General features: G+C 44.1%; 2 protein-coding genes across 4 annotated transcripts; one reads left to right on the forward strand and one right to left on the reverse strand.

The window, feature by feature from the left end:
- Nucleotides 1-10,618: 10,618 nt before the first annotated feature.
- LOC139557755 (prostaglandin E synthase 3-like) lies at nucleotides 10,619-14,380 on the forward strand. 2 transcript variants are annotated; one of them, XM_071372914.1, is made up of 8 exons: nucleotides 10,619-10,896; nucleotides 12,158-12,271; nucleotides 12,526-12,595; nucleotides 12,749-12,847; nucleotides 13,070-13,159; nucleotides 13,255-13,326; nucleotides 13,497-13,515; nucleotides 13,715-14,380. In XM_071372914.1, coding segments are annotated over exons 1-8 (486 nt in total). In that variant the 5' UTR covers nucleotides 10,619-10,894; the 3' UTR covers nucleotides 13,735-14,380. The 2 variants fall into 2 exon arrangements, with proteins under 2 accessions (XP_071229015.1, XP_071229014.1); XM_071372913.1 differs by having other exon boundaries at nucleotides 10,689-10,914.
- A 3,070-nt stretch (nucleotides 14,381-17,450) lies between these two features.
- Nucleotides 17,451-22,992, reverse strand: LOC139557753 (lens fiber major intrinsic protein-like). 2 transcript variants are annotated; one of them, XM_071372912.1, is made up of 5 exons: nucleotides 21,272-22,992; nucleotides 19,952-20,116; nucleotides 19,433-19,513; nucleotides 18,756-18,955; nucleotides 17,451-18,570 (listed from the first exon to the last, which is right to left on the reverse strand). In XM_071372912.1, exons 1-4 carry the CDS (start codon nucleotides 21,629-21,631, stop codon nucleotides 18,770-18,772), a joined length of 792 nt encoding a protein of 263 aa, XP_071229013.1. In that variant the 5' UTR covers nucleotides 21,632-22,992; the 3' UTR covers nucleotides 17,451-18,570; nucleotides 18,756-18,769. The 2 variants fall into 2 exon arrangements, with proteins under 2 accessions (XP_071229013.1, XP_071229012.1); XM_071372911.1 differs by having other exon boundaries at nucleotides 17,451-18,955.
- Nucleotides 22,993-24,656: the final 1,664 nt, after the last annotated feature.

A 24,656-nucleotide genomic window follows, 5' to 3' on the forward strand; every position in this document is an offset into this window, starting at 1 on the left:
TACTTAAAAATCATACAATGTGATTTTCTGGATTTTTGGATAGATTAGATTCCGTCTCTCACAGTTGAAGTGTACCTATGATAAAAATTACAGACCTCTACATGCTTTGTAAGTAGGAGAACCTGCAAAATCGGCAGTGTATCAAATACTTGTTCTCCCCACTGTATATACATATAGTTTATCATTGCACGAGGAGAGCTTTAGATGCGAGTAGGCATTTCATTGTAGCTTACACTACGCTGTATCATTCAACTTCCATTTGATGAGTTTGAACACATGGTTACGATAAACCATATTAATCAAATGTATTTATATAGCCCTTCTTACATCAGCTGATATCTCAAAGTGCTGTACAGAAATCCAGCCTAAAACCCCAAACAGCAAGCAATGCAGGTGTAAAAGCACAGTGGCTAGGAAAAACTCCCTAGAAAGTCCAAAACCTAGGAAGAAACCTAGAGAGGAACCAGGCTATGAGGGGTGGCCAGTCCTCTTCTGGCTGTGCCGGGTGGAGATTATAACAGAACATGGCCAAGATGTTCAAATGTTCATAAATGACCAGCATGGTCAAATAATAATAATCACAGTAGTTGTCGAGGGTGCAGCAAGTCAGCACCTCAGGAGTAAATGTCAGTTGGCTTTTCATAGCCGATCATTAAGAGTATCTCTACCGCTCCTGCTGTCTCTAGAGAGTTGAAAACAGCAGGTCTGGGACAGGTCAGGGTTCCATAGCCGCAGGCAAAACAGTTGAAACTGGAGCAGCAGCACGGCCAGGTGGACTGGGGACAGCAAGGAGTCATCATGCCAGGTAGTCCTGAGGCATGGTCCTAGGGCTCAGGTCCTCCAAGAGAGAGAAAGAAAGAGAGAATTAGAGAGAGCATACTTAAATTCACACAGGACACCGGATAAGACAGGAGAAGTCCTCCAGATATAACAAACTGACCCTAGCCCCCCGACACATAAACTACTGCAACATAAATACTGGAGGCTGAGACAGGAGGGGTCAGGAGACACTGTGGCCCCATCCGATGATACCCCCGGACAGGGCCAAACAGGAAGGATATAACCCCACCCACTTTGCCAAAGCACAGTCCCCACACCACAAGAGGGATATCTTCAACCACCAACTTACCATCCTGAGACAAAGCCGAGTATAGCCCACAAAGATCTCCGCCACGGCACAACCCAACGGGGGGCGCCAACCCAGACAGGAAGATCACGTCAGTGACTCAACCCACTCAAGTGACGCACCCCTCCTAGGGACGGCATGAAAGAGCACCAGTAAGCCAGTGACTCAGCCCCTGTAATAGGGTTAGAGACAGAGAATCCCAGTGGAGAGACAGCAAGGGCGGTTCGTTGCTCCAGAGCCTTTCCGTTCACCTTCACACTCCTGGGCCAGACTACACTCAATCATATGACCCACTGAAGAGATGAGTCTTCAGTAAAGACTTAAAGGTTGAGACCGAGTCTGCGTCTCTCACATGGGTAGGCAGACCATTCCATAAAAATGGAGCTCTATAGGAGAAAGCCCTGCCTCCAGCTGTTTGCTTAGAAATTCTAGGGACAATTAGGAGGCCTGCGTCTTGTGACTAGCGTACGTGTAGGTATGTACGGCAGGACCAAATCGGAAAGATAGGTAGGAGCAAGCCCATGTAATGCTTTGTAGGTTAGCAGTAAAACCTTGAAATCAGCCCTTGCCTTAACAGGAAGCCAGTGTAGGGAGGCTAGCACTGGGGTAATACAGGATCAAAGAAAACCGAGAGGTGAACTATCAATTAATATTTATTTGCATATAAACTCAGCAAAAAAAGAAATGTCCTCTCACTGTCAACTGCGTTTATTTTCAGCAAACGTAACGTGTAAATATTTGTATGAACATAAGATTCAACAACTGAGACATAAACTGAACAAGTTCCACAGACATGTGACTAACAGAAATGGAATATGTCCCTGAACAAAGGGGGGGTCAAAATCAAAAGTAACAGTCAGTATCTGGTGTGGCCACCAGCTGCATTAAGTACTGCAGTGCTTCTCCTCCTAATGGACTGCACCAGATTAGCCAGTTCTTGCTGTGAGATGTTACCCCACTCTTTCACCAAGGCACCTGCAAGTTCCCAGAAATTTCTGGGGGGAATGGCCCTAGCCCTCACCCTCCGATCCAACAGGTCCCAGACGTGCTCAATGGGATTGATATCCGGGCTCTTCGCTGGCCATGGCAGAACACTGACGTTCCTGTCTTGCAGGAAATCACGCACAGAACGAGCAGTATGGCTGGTGGCATTTTCATGCTGGAGGCTTATGTCAGGATGAGCCTGCAAGAAGGGTACCACATGAGGGAGGAGGATGTCTTCCCTGTAATGCACAGCATTGAGATTGCCTGCAATGATAACAAGCTCAGTCCCGATGATGCTGTGACACCGCAACAGACCATGACGGACCCTCCACCTCCAAATCGATCCCGCTCCAGAGTACAGGCCTTGTTGTAACGCTCATTCCTTCAACGATAAACGCGAATCCGACCATCACCCCTGGTGAGACAAAACCATGACTCCTCAGTGAAAAGCACCTTTTGCCAGTCCTGTCTGGTCCAGCGACGGTGGGTTTGTGCCCATAGGCGACGTTGTTGCCGGTGATGTCTGGTGAGGACCTGCCTTACAACAGGCCTACAAGCCCTCAGTCAAGCCTCTCTCAGCCTATTGCGGACAGTCTGAGCACTGATTGAGGGATTGTGGGTTCCTGGTTTAACTCGGGCAGTTGTTGTTACCATCCTGTACCTGTCCCGCAGGTGTGATGTTCGGATGGACCGATCCTGTGCAGGTGTTGTTACGCGTGGTCTGCCACTGCGAGGATGATCAGCTGTCTGTCCTGTCTCGCTGTAGCTCTGTCTTAGACGTCTCACAGGACGGACATTGCAATTTATTGCCCTGGCCACATCTGCAGTCCTCATGCTTCCTTGCAGCATGCCTAAGGCACGTTCACGCAGATGGGCAGGGACCCTGGGCATCTTTCTTTTGGAATTTTTCATAGTCAGTAGAAAGGCCTATTTAGTGTCCTAAGTTTTCATAACTGTGACCTTAATTGCCTACCGTCTGTGAGCTGTTAGTGTCTTAACGACCGTTCCACAGGTGCGTGTTCATTAATTGTTTTGGGTTCATTGAACAAGCATGGGAAACAGTGTTTAAACCCTTTACAATGAAGATCTGTGACGTCATTTGGATTTTTACGAATTATCTTTGAAAGACAGTGTCCTGAAAAATGGACATTTCTTTTTTTGCTGAGTTTATTAATGCTCTCAAATCAATTGACCAAGTAGTGAACATAACTCATAAAATCTACAATTGCAGGAATTTAGTTTTAAAACAGACAAAATCAATATTTTGGTGTAATGTATTCATGCATCTCAATAAACTAAAACCTTAATGGATTATTACCTTCAACTTGGCCCAATTCACATTTCCAATTGCCCACCCTGACATACTAAACTAGAACGGGCCCTGGGTCTCAGCCAATAGCCTATATAGGCTAAATATCCCAAGCATGGTGCAGGGCTACAGCAACTTCCAGAGAGAGTCAGGCTCCTTTTGCTTTGCAGTTGCCACTCTGGTTTGGGTTAATCGGCAGAACGGTGTCGCCTTAACCAACTGGTCACATATCGTTCTGGGTTCCACTGCTCAAGTGGGGGTCTGTGGAGTTTTGGGAACATCAAGGCAGACACACTGAATTTGGATCCTAGATCTCATTGGTGTGATAAGGTCCATGTGGCTAACCCCCCTCTCACACTCCGCTTAGCTGCAGGGAACAGTGCTTGACTTCTTTATTTTTTTAAATATTTTTTACAAATTTAACCTTTATTTAACTAAGTCAACTCAGTTAAGAACAAATTCTTATTTACAATGACAGCCTACCCCAGCCAAACCCAGATGATGCTGGGCCAATTGTGCACCGCCCTATGGGACTCCCAATCACGGCCGGATGAATAACAAAATGGCGCCGACCGAAATGGCCGCCTCGCTTCGCGTTCCTTGGAAAATATGCAGTATTTTGTTTTTTTACGTGTTATTTCTTACATCGGTACCCCAGGTAATCTTAGGTTTCATTACATACAGTCGGGAGGAACTACTGAATATACGATTAACGTCAACTCACCATCGTTATAACCAGGAATATGACTTTCCCGAAACGGATCCAGTGTTTTGCCTTCCACCCAATACAATGGATCTGATCCCAGCCGGGGACCCTATGCGACGCCGTAAAAGGGGCAAACGTAGCGGTCTCTTGGTCAGGCTTCGGAGACGGGCACATCGCGCTCCACTCCCTAGCATACTACTCGCCAATGTCCAGTCTCTTGACAATAAGGTTGATGAAATCCGAGCACGGGTAACATTCCAGAAAGACATCAGGGATTGCAACGTGCTCTGCTTCACGGAAACATGGCTAACTCAAGAGACGCTAACGGAGTCGGTGCAGCCAGCTGGTTTCTTCACGCATCGCGCCGACAGAAACAAACATCTTTCTGGTAAGAAGAGGGGCGGGGGGGTATGCCTTATGATTAACGAGACGTGGTGTGATCATCATAACAACACACAGGAACTCAAGTCATTCTGTTCACCTGATCTAGAACTCCTCACAATCAAATGTCGACCGCATTATCTACCAAGGGAATTCTCCTCGATCATAATCACAGCCGTATATATTCCCCCCCAAGCAGACACATCGATGGCCCTGAACGAACTTTATCTGACTCTTTGTAAACTGGAAACCACACACCCTGAGGCTGCATTCATCGTAGCTGGGGATTTTAACAAGGCTAATCTAAAAACAAAACTCCCTAAATTCTATCAGCATATCGATTGTGCTACCAGGGCTGGTAAAACCCTGGATCATTGTTATACTAACTTCCGCGACGCATATAAGGCCCTCCCCCGCCCTCCTTTCGGAAAAGCTGACCACGACTCCATTTTGTTGATTCCAGCCTACAAACAGAAACTAAAACAACAAGCTCCCGCGCTCAGGTCTGTTCAACGCTGGTCCGACCAATCTGATTCCACGCTTCAAGACTGCTTCGATCACGCGGATTGGAATATGTTCCGCATTGCGTCCAACAACAACATGGACGAATATGCTGATTCGGTGAGCGAGTTCATTAGGAAGTGCATTGACGATGTCGTACCCACAGCAACGATTAAAACATTCCCAAACCAGAAACCGTGGATTGACGGCAGCATTCGCGTGAAACTGAAAGCGCGAACCACTGCTTTTAACCAGGGCAAGGTGACCGGAAACATGACCGAATACAAACAGTGTAGCTATTCTCTCCGCAAGGCAATCAAACAGGCTAAGTCCCAGTACAGAGACAAAATCGAGTCGCAATTCAACAGCTCAGACACAAGAGGTATGTGGCAGGGTCTACAGTCTATCACGGATTACAAAAAGAAAACCAGCCCCGTCGCGGACCAGGATGTCTTGCTCCCAGACAGGCTAAATAACTTTTTTGCCCGCTTTGAGGACAATACAGTGCCACTGACACGGCCCGCTACCAAAACCTGCGGGCTCTCCTTCACTGCAGCCGAGGTGAGTAAAACATTTAAACGTGTTAACCCTCGCAAGGCTGCAGGCCCAGACGGCATTCCCAGCCGCGTCCTCAGAGCATGCGCAGACCAGCTGGCTGGTGTGTTTACGGACATATTCAATCAATCCTTATCCCAGTCTGCTGTTCCCACATGCTTCAAGAGGGCCACCATTGTTCCTGTTCCCAAGAAAGCCAAGGTAACTGAGCTAAACGACTACCGCCCCGTAGCACTCACTTCCGTCATCATGAAGTGCTTTGAGAGACTAGTCAAGGACCACATCACCTCCACCCTACCGGACACCATAGACCCACTCCAATTTGCTTACCGACCCAATAGGTCCACAGACGACGCAATCGCAACCACACTGCACACTGCCCTAACCCATCTGGACAAGAGGAATACCTATGTGAGAATGCTGTTCATCGATTACAGCTCAGCATTTAACACCATAGTACCCTCCAAACTCGTCATCAAGCTCGAGACCCTGGGTCTCGACCCCGCCCTGTGCAACTGGGTCCTGGACTTCCTGACGGGCCGCCCCCAGGTGGTGAGGGTAGGTAACAACATCTCCACCCCGCTGATCCTCAACACTGGGGCCCCACAAGGGTGCGTTCTGAGCCCTCTCCTGTACTCCCTGTTCACCCACGACTGCGTGGCCATGCACGCCTCCAACTCAATCATCAAGTTTGCGGATGACACTACAGTGGTAGGCTTGATTACCAACAACGACGAGACGGCCTACAGGGAGGAGGTGAGGGCCCTCGGAGTGTGGTGTCAGGAAAATAACCTCACACTCAACGTCAACAAAACAAAGGAGATGATTGTGGACTTCAGGAAACAGCAGAGGGAGCACCCCCCTATCCACATCGACGGGTCAGTAGTGGAGAAGGTGGAAAGTTTTAAGTTCCTCGGTGTACACATCACGGACAAACTGAATTGGTCCACCCACACAGACAGCGTTGTGAAGAAGGCGCAGCAGCGCCTCTTCAACCTCAGGAGGCTGAAGAAATTCGGCTTGTCACCAAAAGCACTCACAAACTTCTACAGATGCACAATCGAGAGCATCCTGTCGGGCTGTATCACCGCCTGGTACGGCAACTGCTCCGCCCACAACCGTAAGGCTCTCCAGAGGGTAGTGAGGTCTGCAGAACGCATCACCGGGGGCAAACTACCTGCCCTCCAGGACACCTACACCACCCGATGTCACAGGAAGGCCATAAAGATCATCAAGGACAACAACCACCCAAGCCACTGCCTGTTCACCCCGCTATCATCCAGAAGGCGAGGTCAGTACAGGTGCATCAAAGCAGGGACCGAGAGACTGAAAAACAGCTTCTATCTCAAGGCCATCAGACTATTAAACAGCCACCACTAACATTTAGCGGCCGCTGCCAACATACTGACTCAACTCCAGCCACTTTAAAAATGGGAATTGATGGAAATTATGTAAAAATGTACCACTAGCCACTTTAAACAATGCCACTTAATATAATGTTTACATACCCTACATTACCCATCTCATATGTATATGTATATACTGTACTCTATATCATCTACTGCATCTTGCCATCTTTATGTAATACATGTACCACTAGCCACTTTAAACTATGCCACTTTATGTTTACATACCCTACAGTACTCATCTCATATGTATATACCGTACTCTATACCATCTACTGCATCTTGCCTATGCCGTTCTGTACCATCACTCATTCATATATCTTTATGTACATATTCTTTATCCCTTTACACTTGTGTGTATAAGGTAGTAGTTGTGGAATTGTTAGGTTAGATTACTTGTTGTTATTACTGCATTGTCGGAACTAGAAGCACAAGCATTTCGCTACACTCGCATTAACATCTGCTAACCATGTGTATGTGACTAATAAAATTTGATTTGATTTGATGTGATACAGCCTGGATTCGAATCCGGGACTGTAGTAATGCCTCTTGCCCTAAGATGCAGTGCCTTAGACCGCTGCGCCACTCATGTGCCCGACTATATGTAAGGTTCCTCAGTCAAGAAGTGAATTTTTAACACAGATTCAACCACAAAAAACAGGGAGGTTTTCCAATACTTCACAAAGAAATGCACCTATTGGTAGATGGGTACAAATAAAATAAAAAAGCAGATATTGAATATCCATTTGAGCATTATTAATTACACTTTGGATGGTGTATTAGTACACTAGAAAGATACAGGTATCCTTCCTAACAGTTGCCAGAGAGGAAGGAAACCTCTCAGGGATTTCACCAAGAGGCCAATGGTGACTTTAAAACAGTTACAAAGTGCAATGGCTGTGATAGGAGAAAACTGAGGATGGATCAACAACATTGTAGTTACTCCACAATATTAACCGAATTGAAAGAGTGAAAAGAAGGAAGCCTGTACAGAATAAAACATATTCCAAAACATACATCCTGTTTGCATCAAGGCATTACTGCAAAAAATGTGGCAAAGCAATGAACTGTTTGTCCTGAATAAAAAGTATGTATGGGGCAAATCTAATACAACACATTGCTGAGTACCACTATCCATATTTTCAAGCATAGTCTTATGGGTATGCTTGTAATCATTAAGGTCTAGGGAGTTCTTCAGGATAAAAAATAAAAGTAATGTAGCTAAGCACAGGCAAAATCCTAGAGGAAACCCTGCTTCGGTCTGCTCTCCACCAGACACTTGGAGATTAATTCACTTTTCAGCAGGACAATAACCTAAAACATGAGGCCACTGGAGTGGCTTACCAAGAAGACAGTGAATATTCCTGAGTGGCAGACTTACAGTTTTGACTGAAATCTACTTAAACATCTATGTCAAGATCTGAAAATGGTTGTCTAGCAATGATCAACAACCAATTTGACAGAGCTTGAAGAATTTTAAAAAGAATAATAGGCAAACGTTCCAGGTGTGGAAAACTCTTAAAGACTTACCCAGAAAGACTCACAGTAATAGCTGCCAAAGGTGCCTCTACAAAGTTTTGACTCAGGGGTCATGAATACCTATGTAAACGAGACATTTCTGTATTTCATTTTCAATAGATTTGTCATTATGGGGTATTGTGTGTACAGTCGTGGCCAAAAGTTTTGAGAATGACACAAATATAAATTTTCACAAAGTCTGCTGCCTCAGTTTGTACGATGGCAATTTGCATATACTCCAGAATGTTATGAAGAGTGATCAGATGAATTGCAATTAATTGCAAAGTCCCTCTTTGCCATGCAAATGAACTGAATCCCCCCCAAAACATTTCCACTGCATTTCAGCCCTGCCACAAAAGGACCAGCTGACATCATGTCAGTGATTCTCTCGTTAACATAGGAGTGAGTGTTGACGGGGACAAGGCTGGAGATCACTCTGTCAGGCTGATTGAGTTAGAAAAACAGACTGGAAGCTTCAAAAGGAGGGTGGTGCTTGGAATCATTGTTCTTCCTCTGTCAACCATGGTTACCTGCAAGGAAACACGTGCCGTCATCATCGCTTTGCACAAAAAGTGCTTCACAGGCAAGGATATTGCTGCCAGTAAGATTGCACCTAAATCAACCATTTATCGGATCATCAAGAACTTCAAGGAGAGCGGTTCAAATGTTGTGAAGAAGGCTTCAGGGCGCACAATGAATTCCAGCAAGCACCAGGACCGTCTCCTAAAGTTGATTCAGCTGCGGGATCAGGGCACCACCAGTACAGAGCTTGCTCAGGAATGGCAGCCGGCAGGTGTGAGTTCATCTGCACGCACAGTGAGGTGAAGACTTTTGGAGGATGGCCTGGTGTCAAGAAGGGCAGCAAAGAAGCCACTTCTCTCCAGGAAAAACATCAGGGACAGACTGATATTCCGCAAATGGTACAGGGAATGGACTGCTGAGGACTGGGTAAAGTAATTTTCTCTGATGAATCACCTTTCCGATTGTTTGGGGAATCCGGAAAAAAGCTTGTCCGGAGAAGACAAGGTGAGCGCTTACCATCAGTCCTGTGTCATGCCAACAGTAAAGCATCCTGAGACCATTCATGTGTGGGGTTGCTTCTCAGCCAAGGGAGTTGGCTCACTCACAATGTTGCTTAAGAACACAGCCATGAATAAAGAATGGTACCAACACATCCTCCGAGAGCAACTTCTCCCAACCATTCAGGAACAGTTTGGTGACGAACAATGCCTTTTCCAGCATGATGGAGCACCTTGCCATAAGGCAAAAGTGATAACTAAGTGGCTCGGGGAACAAAACATTGATATTTTGGTTCCATGGCCAGGAAACTCCCCAGACCTTAATCCCATTGAGAACTTGTGGTCAATCCTCAAGAGGCGGGTGGACAAACAAAAACCCACAAATTCTGACAAACTCCAAGCATTGATTATGCAAGAATGGACTGCCATCAGTCAGGATGTGGCCCAGAAGTTTAATTGACAGCATGCCAGGGTGGATTGCAGAGGTCTTGAATAAGAAGGGTCAACACTGCAAATATTGACTCTTTGCATCAACTTCATGTAATTGTCAATAAAAGCCTTTGACACTTATGAAATGCTTGTAATTATACTTCAGTATTCCATAGTAACATCTGACAAAAATATATAAAGACACTGAAGCAGCAAACTTCATGGAAAATATTTGTGTCATTCTCAAAACTTTTGGCCACGACTAGATGGGTGAGCTTTTTGATTTTATTTAATCCATTTTGAATTCAGGCTGTAACACAACGTGTGGAATAAGTCCAGGGGTATGAATACTTTCTGAAGGCACTGTACCTCTAGGCTGCTATACATACTTATTTGGTTTGTCATTCTATCGTTTTTCATGGGATTTTAGTGGTAATTACATTTATTTAGAATTATTTATCAGAATTAACTTTCCAGAAATAGTTTAACCAGCTCAGTGTATTCTCAAATTGAAAAAAGTGAGGGTGCGCCACTCCTTGCGCTCCATCAGCACTACAACCCTGCTAGTAACGCCTGTTCATACAGACTTGTGTTAAACAAGGGAAATAGTTGATATTATGTGATACAGATCAACTATTTTTAAAATTTTATTATACAGATCAACTCTCTCTCTGTGTGTGTTGCCACGGTAACAGCGTAGCTTACTTCAGGTAAAGCGCGTGCAAGAGACTTGTCCCTGCACGAGCGAAAGATCCAGAAACTTCTTTCGGACAGCGCGAGCGAGGCCACGGTGACTTGATTCTAGATGCGTCATTGCGCACAACAACGAGGAAAAGCAGTTACTGGTCTAGGATTGATATTTACATTTTGCCCTGTCGTTTTTCGCTACAGAAGAGAATATCCAACAACACATCGTGGCTAATACTGCGGACTGGAGTGGGAAGAAATAGATAGCAAGAGATGTACGTTTGGAACGGAGGGTAGGGGGGAGCTAACGTTAGCGTGCAATGCATGGGATGCATATTCTTGCAAATGCGGGGTAGCTTGCTAGCTAGCTTCAAGCTTAAACAGCGTTTAACTAGGGCTGTCTGTGTCTGGCATGCCCAAACCTTTATACGTGTATAGCAACGCTGCAATGATAGTTTCCATATTGTCCATGGGACACAAAAATGCAACGTTAATGTTATAACATACTAGCGGGTGCCAAATGTAGCTAACTAACTAGCTAGGCCTGCTCTATGCTCCTTCATATGCATGGGGACGATTAGTGGGAACGAATGGCGCGCTTGTCAGTTTACACTAGACGAAATGTCGGCTTTACACTCGCGCAATGGCACTCGTCCATATCATCACGAGCCATGGTGATACTTTAATAATAATACAACGCTGAACCTTGGCTTCATAGCTAGCTAGTTATTCCTTTATTCACGTGGACTAGCTAGTTTTAGCTAGAGCCATATAAACAGGTATTAGCGAGCCATTTCCTTGCGAAGTGGCTCTCTTAGCCACTGGCTTGCTAGTTGGAGTTATGACATTCCATGTGGCCTGCTAGCTAGCTCATGAAATAATACATGGAAGGGTGTCAGAGCTGGTTAGCCAATAATACCTATTAGGCTTGGCCACCAAACCACTGAATTCAAGGAAGCCTTATCCCTTGAGACCTGACGAAGTATGACCTTGGATTAAATAAAGTTGATGGGTGGAGCTACACTCCAGCTGATAAATTAATGTTCCTGATGTAGTGTCTGAATGAACCAAACAATGTATTATCTTAGCTAGCTAATCAATGCTTAAAGCAAATTTGCCTGCTTTTCTGTTTCACCATGCATGTAGCAGATGAGTAGACAGCTTATTAAGTGGCACATTATTCAGTTTTGCATCTAAAATGAATGGCTGGAACCAGAGTGATATATGGATGGAACCAGCCCCCTATCCTTCCCACATTTTATCCCTTCATAGATGTATCCCCTATTCCCTAATGATGGTAGTCTTGGTAACTGTCTGTTAAACTATCATTCCCCTCATTGCCACTCCCTGTCATGCTAAACATTTGGCATAATGACACGGAGTACACAGAGTGGTATGTTAGCTAAACAGACTGGTACCCAGGCTATAATGATGGGGTGCAGTTTCCCAAATATGGATGGATTTCATAATCAAAAACTAGAAGACATTGATCACTGCTTTGTATTGGACTAATCAGTCTTCTCTATCGTCCTATAGGCAGCCAGCAACAGCGAAGTGGTATGACAGAAGGGACTCTGTCTTTATTGAGTTCCTGGTAGAAGACAGCAAAGATCTACAAGTGAAGTTTGAAAAATCAAAACTTGATTTCCGGTAAGCTGCTTCACCTTCACCCAGTACACACTGTAGTTTAAGTGAGATGGATTTTAGGCTAAATTGTGAGCTGTCTATAAATTAGGCCTACTGCAGACACACTTGGGGGGGGGCAGTTTCCTGGACACAGATTTAAACCTAATCCTAGACTAAAAACCATCTTCATCTTCCTTTTAGCCCATGAATAAGATCAATCCTATTGGCCCTTTACTGTCTGAGTGAACAAAACCATCTATTTTACATTGTCTTTTCAGTTGTGTTGGTGGGATTGAAACCCTCAAACACCATAATGAATTGGACCTTTTCGACTCAATTGATCCCAATGTAAGTATGTTTTTCATTTAGCTGCAGAATCACTATCTGCAATGACCCAGAAAAACCGCTGCAATGACCTGGATGTTAAATATGCTGACAAAGAAGATCCCTCATCCAAAATCACTTGTAATATACCGATTATCTCTCTTCCTCTCATTACAGGCATCCAAGCACAAACGTACAGACAGATCAGTGTTGTGTTGTCTAAAGAAAGCAGAGGCAGGAAGAGCATGGCCACGGTTAACAAAAGACAAGGCAAAAGTAGGAACTGTTTCAATGCACAGTACTATGTATTCTACCTTACTTTTTCTGCCCTGTATTTCTGGGCCTCCCGTCCATGTATCTTATTCCTAAAAGGCCAAACTGATTAGCACCCCTATCCTGAGACGATTTGAGTAGGCTCAGATCACATAAGAAGGGGATTTTGTCTTGAATGTTGGTTAAAATAATTTTGATTTGGGATGTCTGTTTTCTTTCCCACAGTTTCAATGGCTGGGTGTCGACTTCAACAACTGGAAAGACTGGGAAGATGATTCTGATGAGGATCTGTCCAGTTTCGACAAGTTCTCAGAGGCAAGCATGTCACGTTGCACAAAGTGTGTAATGTATTAAATGTGTTAAATTATATATATTTTTATGTTGAAACAATGATTGTTGCTTATTTTCAGATGATGAATACGATGGGAGGAGAAGACGGCATGCCAGATCTGGGGATGGGTGGTATGGAAGGTCTCGAAGAGGTCTGTGTTTATTTTCTGTCATTTCTAAATTAATTTTACAGCCAATATATCAAGGCAAATGCAAACATTTACCAGTGTACTATATACGGTGGCTGCAAGAGAAACTACTTGCTTTCTTGCTCTGAGTTTTCCAGTTTTGACACTAAATCTCATATTGTTTTTATTTCCAGCACGACAGCGATGATGAAAGTAAGTTGTGATATCATTTTAGCACATGGTTAAAAGCAAGCAGACAATTTCTATAGCATTTATGGTACATTTCATTTGAATGTTCATAAGTCTCATACCACCCACACATGAGCCATGTTGTAGACTTGGTAGATTAGCTTTTTACCTTTTTTAATCTTTTTTGTTTTTATTAACATTTTAATATTTGTAATTTTTTCAGAGATGCCAGACCTGGAGTAATGATGCATATAAAGTCTTGTAACCGATGACGACGAGAAATTAAAGCCTCAAAGGTCGGTTGAAGAGAGAGACGAGTTGAGTTGGTAGCCATATTTGAAAAAGGAGGAAATATCACCAGTTTTCCAAACACACGTCAGAGGAACCTCACTGAGGAGAGACTGTATCTGTCGTAATGGCATCACAGCAGAGCATTCTCCAGCCAATGTCTTAGTGCTGTGCTTTGCTGTTCTAATTCTGCATGGACAATTCAGTTGTTTCCATGATGTGTTTGTTGTGGGGTTCAGTTATACCGTGCTTTAACTTAACAACCAGGGGTGCCTTCAGCAAGGAACAGCGTTATGGAACGTTCAGATAGAATTACGTCATGTAGAACAAAGGTGCCACTGACATGTAGAATTAAGGAATCGCGTCGGCTCATCGTATTTCAATCTGCAACGTTTGATAATGTTTTCCTACTGAATGTGGCCCTGCTCTGATGGGATAGTCTGAAAGTTACACCCCACCTCTCCACCTTTTTTATTTGATAACGTTAGTGAGGTTACGTATTGAATATCAACATAATTGTAAATTCTAACCGGGGGGAAAAAACATGTTTTAAAACAACTGCCTATTTTCAATAAAGTTGTTTCTTTTTTTTAATGAAAAATGTCCCCTTTTGTTCGTACTGTACATTTTGTTGTATTTTTGTTAATATATTGAAACAAGTTTTAGCTCGGAACAAATATTCTCTCAATGTATGTTAACATCTGGAAATGTTACCGGTAATAGTTCATTGATTTTTAAATAATGAGTTATTAGAAATTAATGAATGAAATATGCATGTTAAACTTATTTTACAGTATAGCATAAATTGTAAGTTATAATGGAAAAACCTTTCAATCACATTTTGCAAGGATGCTTTTGCTTTAGTTAACATCGTACATACAGAACATTTTAAAAGTATATACCGTTAGTTTACTCTGTATTTATTGCACGCTGTTTTGTATAAAACAAGCAGCAAATTATTTCTTCCATATTCAAAGGGGTGCAGAAACGCAACAAAAATAACTTGTCATTAAATGACCAAGTTTAATTTGCACTCGCAGTACAAAAAATAAATGCACTACTAGGTTTCGCCAACCTATCTCTTTGATGAAATTTCAGTTTAAATGCTGTGGGAATTTGTCCACATATTTCTAATAAACTATCTCCGACTAAGTTGTTGTCCGGTTTAAAAGTGTCTTGGCACGTAGTGAGAATAATATGTCTTTGACCTAAACAGATTAAAGGGATATAATGGGCATGACAACATGAACAATGGTCATCTGTTATTACAGCATGTGAGAATGAGTCTGTTGAATGCTAGTACATGCTATGACCACCAGGTGATGTTGATGGTCTATATACCATGGCTGCATACCTAGATATAACCATTGATAAATTATTGGATATTACACAGGAGTAGGGTACTGAGAGCATCTATACACATTAGGAACCAACATAGCAATATGTTCTTCCAGAGAATGTACCTTTTGGACAGTCCCACTTGAAGTTTTAATTTCCTCTAAACAAAATGATTGTTGGTTCAGTTTAGGAGCATGCTAAATGTCAACACTGCGCACCATTCACAGACTAAAATGAGTAAACACTCGATTCTGCTGATTGAGGCTTTTGTGTTGTGTCAGTAATAGATGGCAATATTCTCCTTTTCAAAGAATTATGCACAAACCATTCATTCCAAATCTTTTTTGAATTTGTTTATATACATAAATGTAATTTCCCTGTCCATGGAGTTCTATCACATTTATATTTGGGTTAGATTTTACAATTGGATAAGAAATAATGTATATTATACAGGTGCAAGGAATGGGAGCCAAGTAGCCTACGTTAATTCAGGCCCGTTAATATTGCATACTGAAAATCAGTAAATCAGTCCAAGTATGATGGACAACCAGTAGCCAAGATACCATGTCATCATGCAGTAAGTAGGCAGTCTGACCACGCTGGTGGAATTGAAGAGAAAACCCCAGAGAGACCAGTCATTATTGTGGCTGTACCCATCGTTTTCCAACAGAAATAATGGTGTGAGCATCTTAATAAAAAGATATTTGGTATTGGTGCAATAAAAACAATAACTTGTATTAACCACAAGTTTTGTGAAGGAAAAAATATGTAAAACCCAAGTGAAAATATGTTGTGACTGAATGGCACACCTGTCACCCCATTGGTAATAATGAACCTAAAACCATTCCAGTGTTCTTTTCCACAGTTCAATCTAGAAGAAAACAGACAAAGACAGAAAAATCTGAATTTTAGGAAGTTTTTAACATAAAAATTATAAATCCAGGATTCTCTTGATTATTAAAGTATATAATATGTTCTTGATAGGATCTAAGCGTATTGTTATTACATATTCTCCCCATACCTTTCATAACTAAATGGTCAAAGAGGAGAAATTGTATAGCTTTGAAATTATATTGTCTATCCAGTTTCAACAATCATGGTAAAACATTTAAATATGAAATTGTACACTGTACATCACAAAGCTTTTCAATGGAATACAAGCATCATTATTTTAATTTAAAAATAATTCATAAGTCCGTTACAGAAATAAGGAAAGAAATCTATCATATCCATCGCTGGGGGAATCAAGCGGAATAAAAATGAATGTAAAAGTAAAAGGAGAATCAGCTTACATGTCTGGTTCAGTTTAATTCTCTACCAAGCAGTGGAAACGGAAAGGGGGTGTAATAGCGCAGTGAGCTGGTTCAACAATGCAGTACCCCTCCCTCCATCCCATCAACTGTCCTGTCATCATTAGATCAGAACACAAAATGTCCGCCTTGTAAACAGAGGGAGGAGGTAGGGGGGTAAAGCAGGAATGGAGGGAAGAGGGGGACCAAGGAGTCAGGGGGGGTCATACAAGTGCACGTTCAGTTTACCTCACATCCTCACCCAGCCAGTAACACAAAGCTAAAGCATTTAGTCGCCTCAGTTAACATGATCCTCTTCTCTCTTTTTCTCCTCAGTTTTTACCCCCCATGTATAAGAACCATAGCCTGGTTTCAGATCTATTTGTGTTGTCTTGCTAACTTAATGGAACCATAGCACAAACTGATCTGCAACCAGGCTATAAGAACCTGAGTTTGGAGGGAAAAACAGACCCTAAACCGAACCCTCTCCCCCTAGAGAGAGACGAGAACCTCTCCCCCTAGAGAGAGACGAGAACCTCTCCCCCTAGAGAGAGACGAGAACCTCTCCCCCTAGAGTGAGACGAGAACCTCTCCCCCTAGAGAGAGACAAGAACCTCTCCCCCTAGAGAGAGACGAGAACCTCTCCCCCTAGAGAGAGACGAGAACCTCTCCCCCTAGAGAGAGACGAGAACTTCTCCTCCTAGAGAGAGACGAGAACCTCTCCCCCTAGAGAGAGACGAGAACTTCTCCCCCTAGAGAGAGACGAGAACCTCTCCCCCTAGAGAGAGACGAGAACCTCTCCCCCTAGAGAGAGACGAGAACTTCTCCTCCTAGAGAGAGACGAGAATCTCTCCTCCTAGAGAGAGAAGAGAACCTCTCCCCGGCCTAGACAGAAGACAGATTTAAAGGATATGTATAAGAAAGAACTACAATCAACTAATAAAATGAGCTTGATCCACACGATAAAGCCAGTTAGGGTTTGATTTTTTTTGTTATTAAGTAAAATGACACAAAATAAAAGCCAATCCAGCTATCACACGCCTGTACATGAAACCGCTGTAACAGCAAAATCTTTAATGAAAAAAAACCCAGCATTCCAGAAACTGAGTAAAACGTAAAACAGTCTGGCACAGATAATACTGGTACTGAACTGCATACAGTAGAAACCCTTTTATATCTTCAGGCACTTATCATGGCTGTAAAAAGTCAAAGTTGACGAGAGACATCAGGTCAAAGAAGTGGAATTTTGTAATACTAAATGAAAAATAATATACAATTTCAAGATTATGTGTTTAAATAGAAATGGAGATTGAGTTTTTTTGTGTGTGTGTTGTGTGTTTATTTTCATATAAATCTGACTGTTTGTGCTCCCCTAGAAGAGACAGTCTACAATTAGACAGAACAATTTTTAAAAAGACGGCTAAAATTTAAGAGATTTTGGACAAAAGGGGAGCACTCTAAATATGTTGCTAGTAATGAATCAGAACTTTCATTGAAGGAAGAGGGGGACAAAAGATGCTTCTTTCCCTTAGAATAGGCTGCAGTCTAACAAGGTAAACATCTGTTGTTCTGTCACTGAACAAAGCAGTTAACCCACTGTTCCCCGGTAGGCTGTCATTGTAAATAAGAATTTGTTCTTAACTGACTTGCCTAGTTAAATAAAGGTAAACTATGTACTGTAAAACAGCATGATGACGAACAAAGGAATTGTTAATGAAAAAAAATTAAATAACAATGGTCTTCTTAAACACGCACAAACAACACAACGCATGAAAATATAACTAGAGTTGAAAAAAATCCTCAGAAATTCTTCAAGGGCATAATAATTACATACACATCAGGTACCAGAAGTTTCATAAAAAATGGAAAAAGCATGAAGTTAACTGCTCTACTGTAGCTTCACTCCTAGCAGACTACAAACTATAGATAGAAAAGAAGAGAGAGAGATGCCCCTGTCCTGAGCAGTTACAGCCACCTGGTCAGCCAGGAGTGACCCACTCCATACACAACAGGCCGCAGCAGGGTGCTTTCTTCAGTGGCAGCTAAGTCCTCTTCTTACCCGCCATCTTTGTCCTGCTGTCCAAGTGGGGGGGAGGGGGTCATAGTTCACAGGTCGGAGGAGGGTTAGGGCTTTGGCTGCCCAGTAATTCAGCATGTACTGTTTCTGGATCAGCAGAGTAAGGATGAGGAGGGTGAGAAAGGTGGAGTTGTCGTGATGGTCTGTGTGTACTATGTGGGTGTGTTGGTTAGAGAGGAAGAGTAATGTGTGTGTATGTGTGTTGGGTAGGGTTGAGGGTTCGGAGGAGGTTTGTGTACGGAATAGGGAAATATGGGATTCAGAAAGCCAACCTTCTTCACCAGGCTTATAGGGCCTGAGTCTTGAGCTCGATGGGCTCTCCTCTGGTGTCCTGCTGGCTCTCAGCCTCTGGGGGCCTGGTACCCTTCAGGATGGCCATCCTCTCAGAGAGACTGCGCATGCGGGGGAACAGCATGAAATCATAGATAATAGCTCCCATAGCACCGCCAATCATCGGACCCACCCAGTACACCTGCCACAGGACCAGAACAAAGAGAGGAAGACAGAGACACACAGAGAGAGAGAGGGGGAGGGAGAGAGAGAGAGAGGGAGAGAGAGGGAGAGGGGGAGGGAGAGAGAGAGGGAGAGAGATAGGGAGAGAGAGAGAGATAGGGGGGGAGAGAGGGGGGAGGGAGAGAGGGAGAGAGAGGGAGAGAGAGAGAGAGAGAGAGAGATAGGGAGAGAGAGGGGGAGAGAGAGATGGGGGAGAGAGAGGGGGGGGAGAGGGAGAGGGAGAGAGAGAGAGAGAGAGAGGGAGAGAGAGAGAGAGAGAGAGAGAGAGAGAGGGGAATGTGTTGATGAGTTCATCTAGCTATATGTCACATTACACAGTTCTACACAGCTCAAAACAACACATTGCAACTTGTTTTTAAATTGCAGTAAATTGTTGTAAAATCTTTAACGTGCTGTAAATGTTGTGGCTTTATAAGGTGTGAACAAAGGGTCTTACCCAGTGGTTGACAAATTTTCTGACCAGCACAGCGGGGGCGAAGGACCTGGCAGGGTTCATTCCAGTACCAGTATAGTACATCTACAGGAATGACAGTGGATCAGGGTTATGTTTAGGTAGCAGTGTGTAGAGTATGCAGTGGTCAAAAACCTCTGCTTTCTAATACACTCTTATTGCTCTCTCTACTGTCCTGACCAACCCCATAAAAACAATGGATTACACACTCCTTCTCCCTTATAGTCACAGGGATGGATTAATCAGCTTTTACTGCTTCTGACATCATCATCTAATCATTCATCATTTAAATTGACCGAACCCTAAATCCCCAGCTTTTGTCTATTGTATATGCTGTTGTGATCATATTGTTGAGTCATAATGGCCTCTATCTCCAAGACTATGTTTCTTACCCCGTCTTCATCCCAGCTGACCCTGTGTCTAAACCCATTTTCACCCGATACAATTCCCTATATAATCCATGGTCTATAAATATATATTTGATATATTTGTAATATGTCTTACCCCCAACAGATGTCCTATGAGAACAGAGAAGCCGATGGCCAGGGCAGCAGAGCCCAGGCGTCCGTTACGCCTCTCGTCGGTCACAGCGAAGATGCAGACAACCAGCTGCAGGGTGAGGAACACCTCCACGGTGGTGGCCATGCCCAGGCTGATACCTGGCTGCAGCTGGAGAAAGGGTAAGAGATAGAACACAGCTTAGTGAATGGTTCCAGTTCACTTTTTGAAGTCATATCGGCTCCACTGGCCGATATGAAAAACTTCAGCAGTCAGTCAATCAATCAATCAACAGGTTGAACCTTAAACACATCAAAATGGCTCACTGAGAAAAGATCATGAGTAAATCTTACATTGTCCGTGCATTCTAAAGAGTGGTGGTTTTGTATTATTACCTATTCATAACGTCTAACATTGTAGAAGAAAATACTAAATGTATCCACAACACTGGCCATGTTTAATTAAAGACTGTTGTACAGATTCAACTGCTGTATAGCCAACACATCTGCAGCGGGTCTTCTATTAGGAACCTTAAACTGAGCTGCTATACTGTCTGATACTCACAATGTTAGAAAGACTGAATTGGAGATTCTAATAGACCACCTAATTGTGGTTACACACACAGATGTTCTTTATCCCCTGTCAAGTTCATTTCATTCATTCAAATGGCAGATGAAAATTGAACTCTGAAAGGTGTGATAAATACTTTCCTATCAGGGTTGGGATCAATTCCATTGAAATTTAACTGAATTGACTGAATTCACCTGTCATTGGTCAAGTCGTCCAAAGATTGTCTATTATATTGACAAGATAGTCAACTGACTGCTCTAACAATGGAAATATTGTCCTCAAAGATGGAAGTCAGGCGGGAGGAGGCGAGATAAGGTGGGACAATTCTAGCCAATGAGAGAGCAGATACGAGTGTGAATAACAGGCCATAGAGATAGTGGACTCATCTTTGTATCTGTGCCATCATAGCGTCAGCATGGGCTCATCTCCATTTTAAAGTACTCCATTTTCTTCTTCTTTGACTGATTGCTCCCAACTCATAGGAGTCCCCACCCAGTTGACTACTTTAAAATGGTGGAATCCCTTAATGGAAAAGCCCTCTGTCTCTATGACAACAGACAATACTCTGATATAGTCATTTTTTTTTTTTAAGTTGCCGAAATGCCTCATGCGTCCACTTATATATCAGTGCATATGTTTTTGTGTTGACCAAATTCGTCACTCTCATTTACCTCACTTCGTGGGCTTATTTTCGTGGATACATTTTGGGCGGAGTAAAACCTCTCGCTTCGCCTCTTTCTCTCTGGCTAATCTTACCATGTTGAGTGCCAGGTTGCCCCTCATGTTGTTGGGGGTGACCCCGTAGAGCACAGCGGCCCCAGCCAGCGCCCCCAGACACTGGGCCACGATGTAGAAGACAGCGCGGAACAGGGACATCTGGGAGCCAATCAAGTAGGCAAAAGTGACAGCCGGGTTGATGTGTCCACCACTGATGTGACCGATGGACTGGATGAGGGTGGCAGCGGCCAGGCCGAAGCAGAAAGCCACGTGGAGAACGTTGTGGGACCCGGTGGTCCAGCGCAGAGCCGCCCCCAGACCGAAGAACACAAAGAACATGGTGCCATAGAACTCAGCGAACACCGCCCGCCAGAACGACATGGAACGGAACTCCCACATGGTGGCCAACAAGTCAAGAGGCTAGCCCAAATGGCTACCCCAAATGTGTATTCTCCTTTAGAGTGAGCTAGCTCTGCTCACCGTATCAATAATGACTATCTCAGTGATGCCTTCAAGGTAAGATTTTAAAAAACAAGAGAGCAAACTTCAAAGCAAAATTGGCCACTAAACCTAAAGATGCTTCCGCACGTAAACAACAGTTCCACATGCAACTCTCTAGGAGTCACTGACTTTACTGACTTCCAATGATCTGAAATGTTGCTTTCTGTAAGCTGTTTTCAGTCCAGTTATAGAAAACCGCGTCCTGTTTGTGTGGAGCGGAGCCTGGGTCTCTGTGCGTCTATATGCCAACCCTGCTGGTCCTGTCTGTGTGGAGCGGAGCGTGGGTCTCTGTGCGTCTATATGCCAACCCTGCTGGTCCTGTCTGTGTGGAGCGGAGCCTGGGTCTCTGTGCGTCTATATGCCAACCCTGCTGGTCCTGTCTGTGTGGAGCGGAGCCTGGGTCTCTGTGCGTCTATATGCCAACCCTGCTGGTCCTGTCTGTGTGGAGCGGAGCCTGGGTCTCTTTGCGTCTATATGCCAACCCTGCTGGTCCTGTCTGTGTGGAGCGGAGCGTGGGTCTCTGTGCGTCTATATGCCAACCCTGCTGGTCCTGTCTGTGTGGAGTGGAGCGTGGGTCTCTGTGCATCTATATGCCAACCCTGCTCGTCCTGTCTGTGTGGAGCGGAGCGTGGGTCTCTGTGCGTCTATATGCCAACCCTGCTGGTCCTGTCTGTGTGGAGTGGAGCGTGGGTCTCTGTGCATCTATATGCCAACCCTGCTCGTCCTGTCTGTGTGGAGCGGAGCGTGGGTCTCTGTGCGTCTATATGCCAACCCTGCTCGTCCTGTCTGTGTGGAGCGGAGTGTTGGTATGCCAACCCTGCTGGTCCTGTCTGTGTGGAGCGGAGTGTTGGTATGCCAACCCTGCTGGTCCTGTCTGTGTGGAGCGGAGTGTTGGTATGCCAACCCTGCTGGTCCTGTCTGTGTGGAGCGGAGTGTTGGTATGCCAACCCTGCTGGTCCTGTCTGTGTGGAGCGGAGTGTTGGTATGCCAACCCTGCTGGTCCTGTCTGTGTGGAGCGGAGTGTTGGTATGCCAACCCTGCTGGTCCTGTCTGTGTGGAGCGGAGTGTTGGTATGCCAACCCTTCTGGTCCTGTCTGTGTGGAGCGGAGTGTTGGTATGCCAACCCTGCTGGTCCTGTCTGTGTGGAGCGGAGTGTTGGTATGCCAACCCTGCTGGTCCTGTCTGTGTGGAGCGGAGTGTTGGTATGCCAACCCTGCTGGTGGTTAGTAGAGAAAAGGATGTCCTGCAGACATTCAGCCTCTCTGTCAGAGCAGGGAGAGCCCACGGGACTATTTATAACAGCCCAGGGCCCCGGGCCCCCGGGGGAAGGGGCTGGGAGGGTTCACCGTACAACACAACAGATCAACACAACAAAAATACTTAACCCTTCTCTCACCCTGACTTCTCGCTGCCCAGTGCCCATGGCAGGGATCATCATCCTAACGCTAAACCTGAACTATGAGGTTCATATAGTCCATATAGTTCATATAGTCCATATAGTTCATATAGTTCATATAGTTCATATAGTTCATATAGTCCAGGACACAGATAAAAGGTTGAAGGAGGACATTTTTGAAAGGTTATAGGTTTGAATAGACATATTTTACTTTGATCATGTGTAAACTCAGGAAATTCCTATTGAACAGGTACCAGCAGTTTGGGTGGTATTCTGTTAATATTGGTCATGTTAGACGTTGAGGTCGGTAAGGCCAGATACTTCACATTCTGCTACTACCAGTAGTGAATCGCTTTAGACAAATAGCAAATCACATTTTATTCGTCACATGCTTCGCAAACAACAGTGAAATGCTTCCTTTTCCAACAAGATATACACACATATATATATAAATAGTGAATAAATACACAGTGAAAAACAATAACGAGTAAAAATGACTTGCCTATATACAGGGAGTACCAGTACTGAGTCGATATATATAAGACCTATGGTCTGATGCTTCCCAGTTAGCCTTTCCAGAGTCCTATTGGGCCCATCTCATCTCTCCAGTGGGGTTAAAAGGGTCTGTCCTCCTCTCTCAACATGCTTCAAGTGCTGACAGACACCAGAGGACAATCCCAGTATTCATAACACCATAGAGCAAGGGAGGCCCCATAACAGAAACCAGCCTGAACTCACAACCTGCTGCCAATAGAAAGACTGAAATAATGTGTGGTTATGCATGCAGTATTCTCATCTCACTATGACCTGAAAGACAGGACGAGTTCAGGAGATTGATTGACTTACTGTCTGTTATCACAACATCAATGTAACTCTGACAATATTCTTTGATTATTGAGGGTTTATAATATGTGTTGCTTTAAAATCAATGCAAATCAGTGATATGAACTATATCCATATTAAGAAGCCGGTTTGCCTCTACAATGGTGTTCTCAACGGTTAGTATTTTCCAAAGTCGATCTCTAACACTGCCTTGAATATGTAACTGGGTTTTGAACCTTCAACCTTACCCTCAACCTTTAACCCCCTCAGAGTAGCACACTGCATCCAGAGGGATACCTCACTATCAACCGGTCTTTCTCAATAGTCTTCTGATTGTCTCCTTTTGTACCACACGCTAAGCTATTCTCATTCTCACACATCCACTCTATGAAACCCTTCAATGGAAACTCCTAGTGAACGATCATTACATTGATTGCAATACATGTATTGCTTTATTCTCCATAGGTAGCTCTCTCCCTAGTATTCTGGATGGGTGCAATGCAATTCAAGTTGGTTCTGCTCAGCCCCATATTTGATTAGGCAGACTTTTACATTGTATGTGGCGGCTAGGCGGAGAGGCTCGGGCTCAGGGCAGATAAAGCGACAGAGAGGAGGAGGAGAGGGGTGGGGGGGGGGGGGGACTACAGGGGGTTTGTTATTGAGCTTCTGCACTGGAGCGTCCAGCATCGCGCTGATCAGGCTAGC

This window comes from Salvelinus alpinus, chromosome 28, assembly GCF_045679555.1.
Source record: "Salvelinus alpinus chromosome 28, SLU_Salpinus.1, whole genome shotgun sequence".
Classification (NCBI taxonomy): Eukaryota; Metazoa; Chordata; class Actinopteri; order Salmoniformes; family Salmonidae; genus Salvelinus; species Salvelinus alpinus.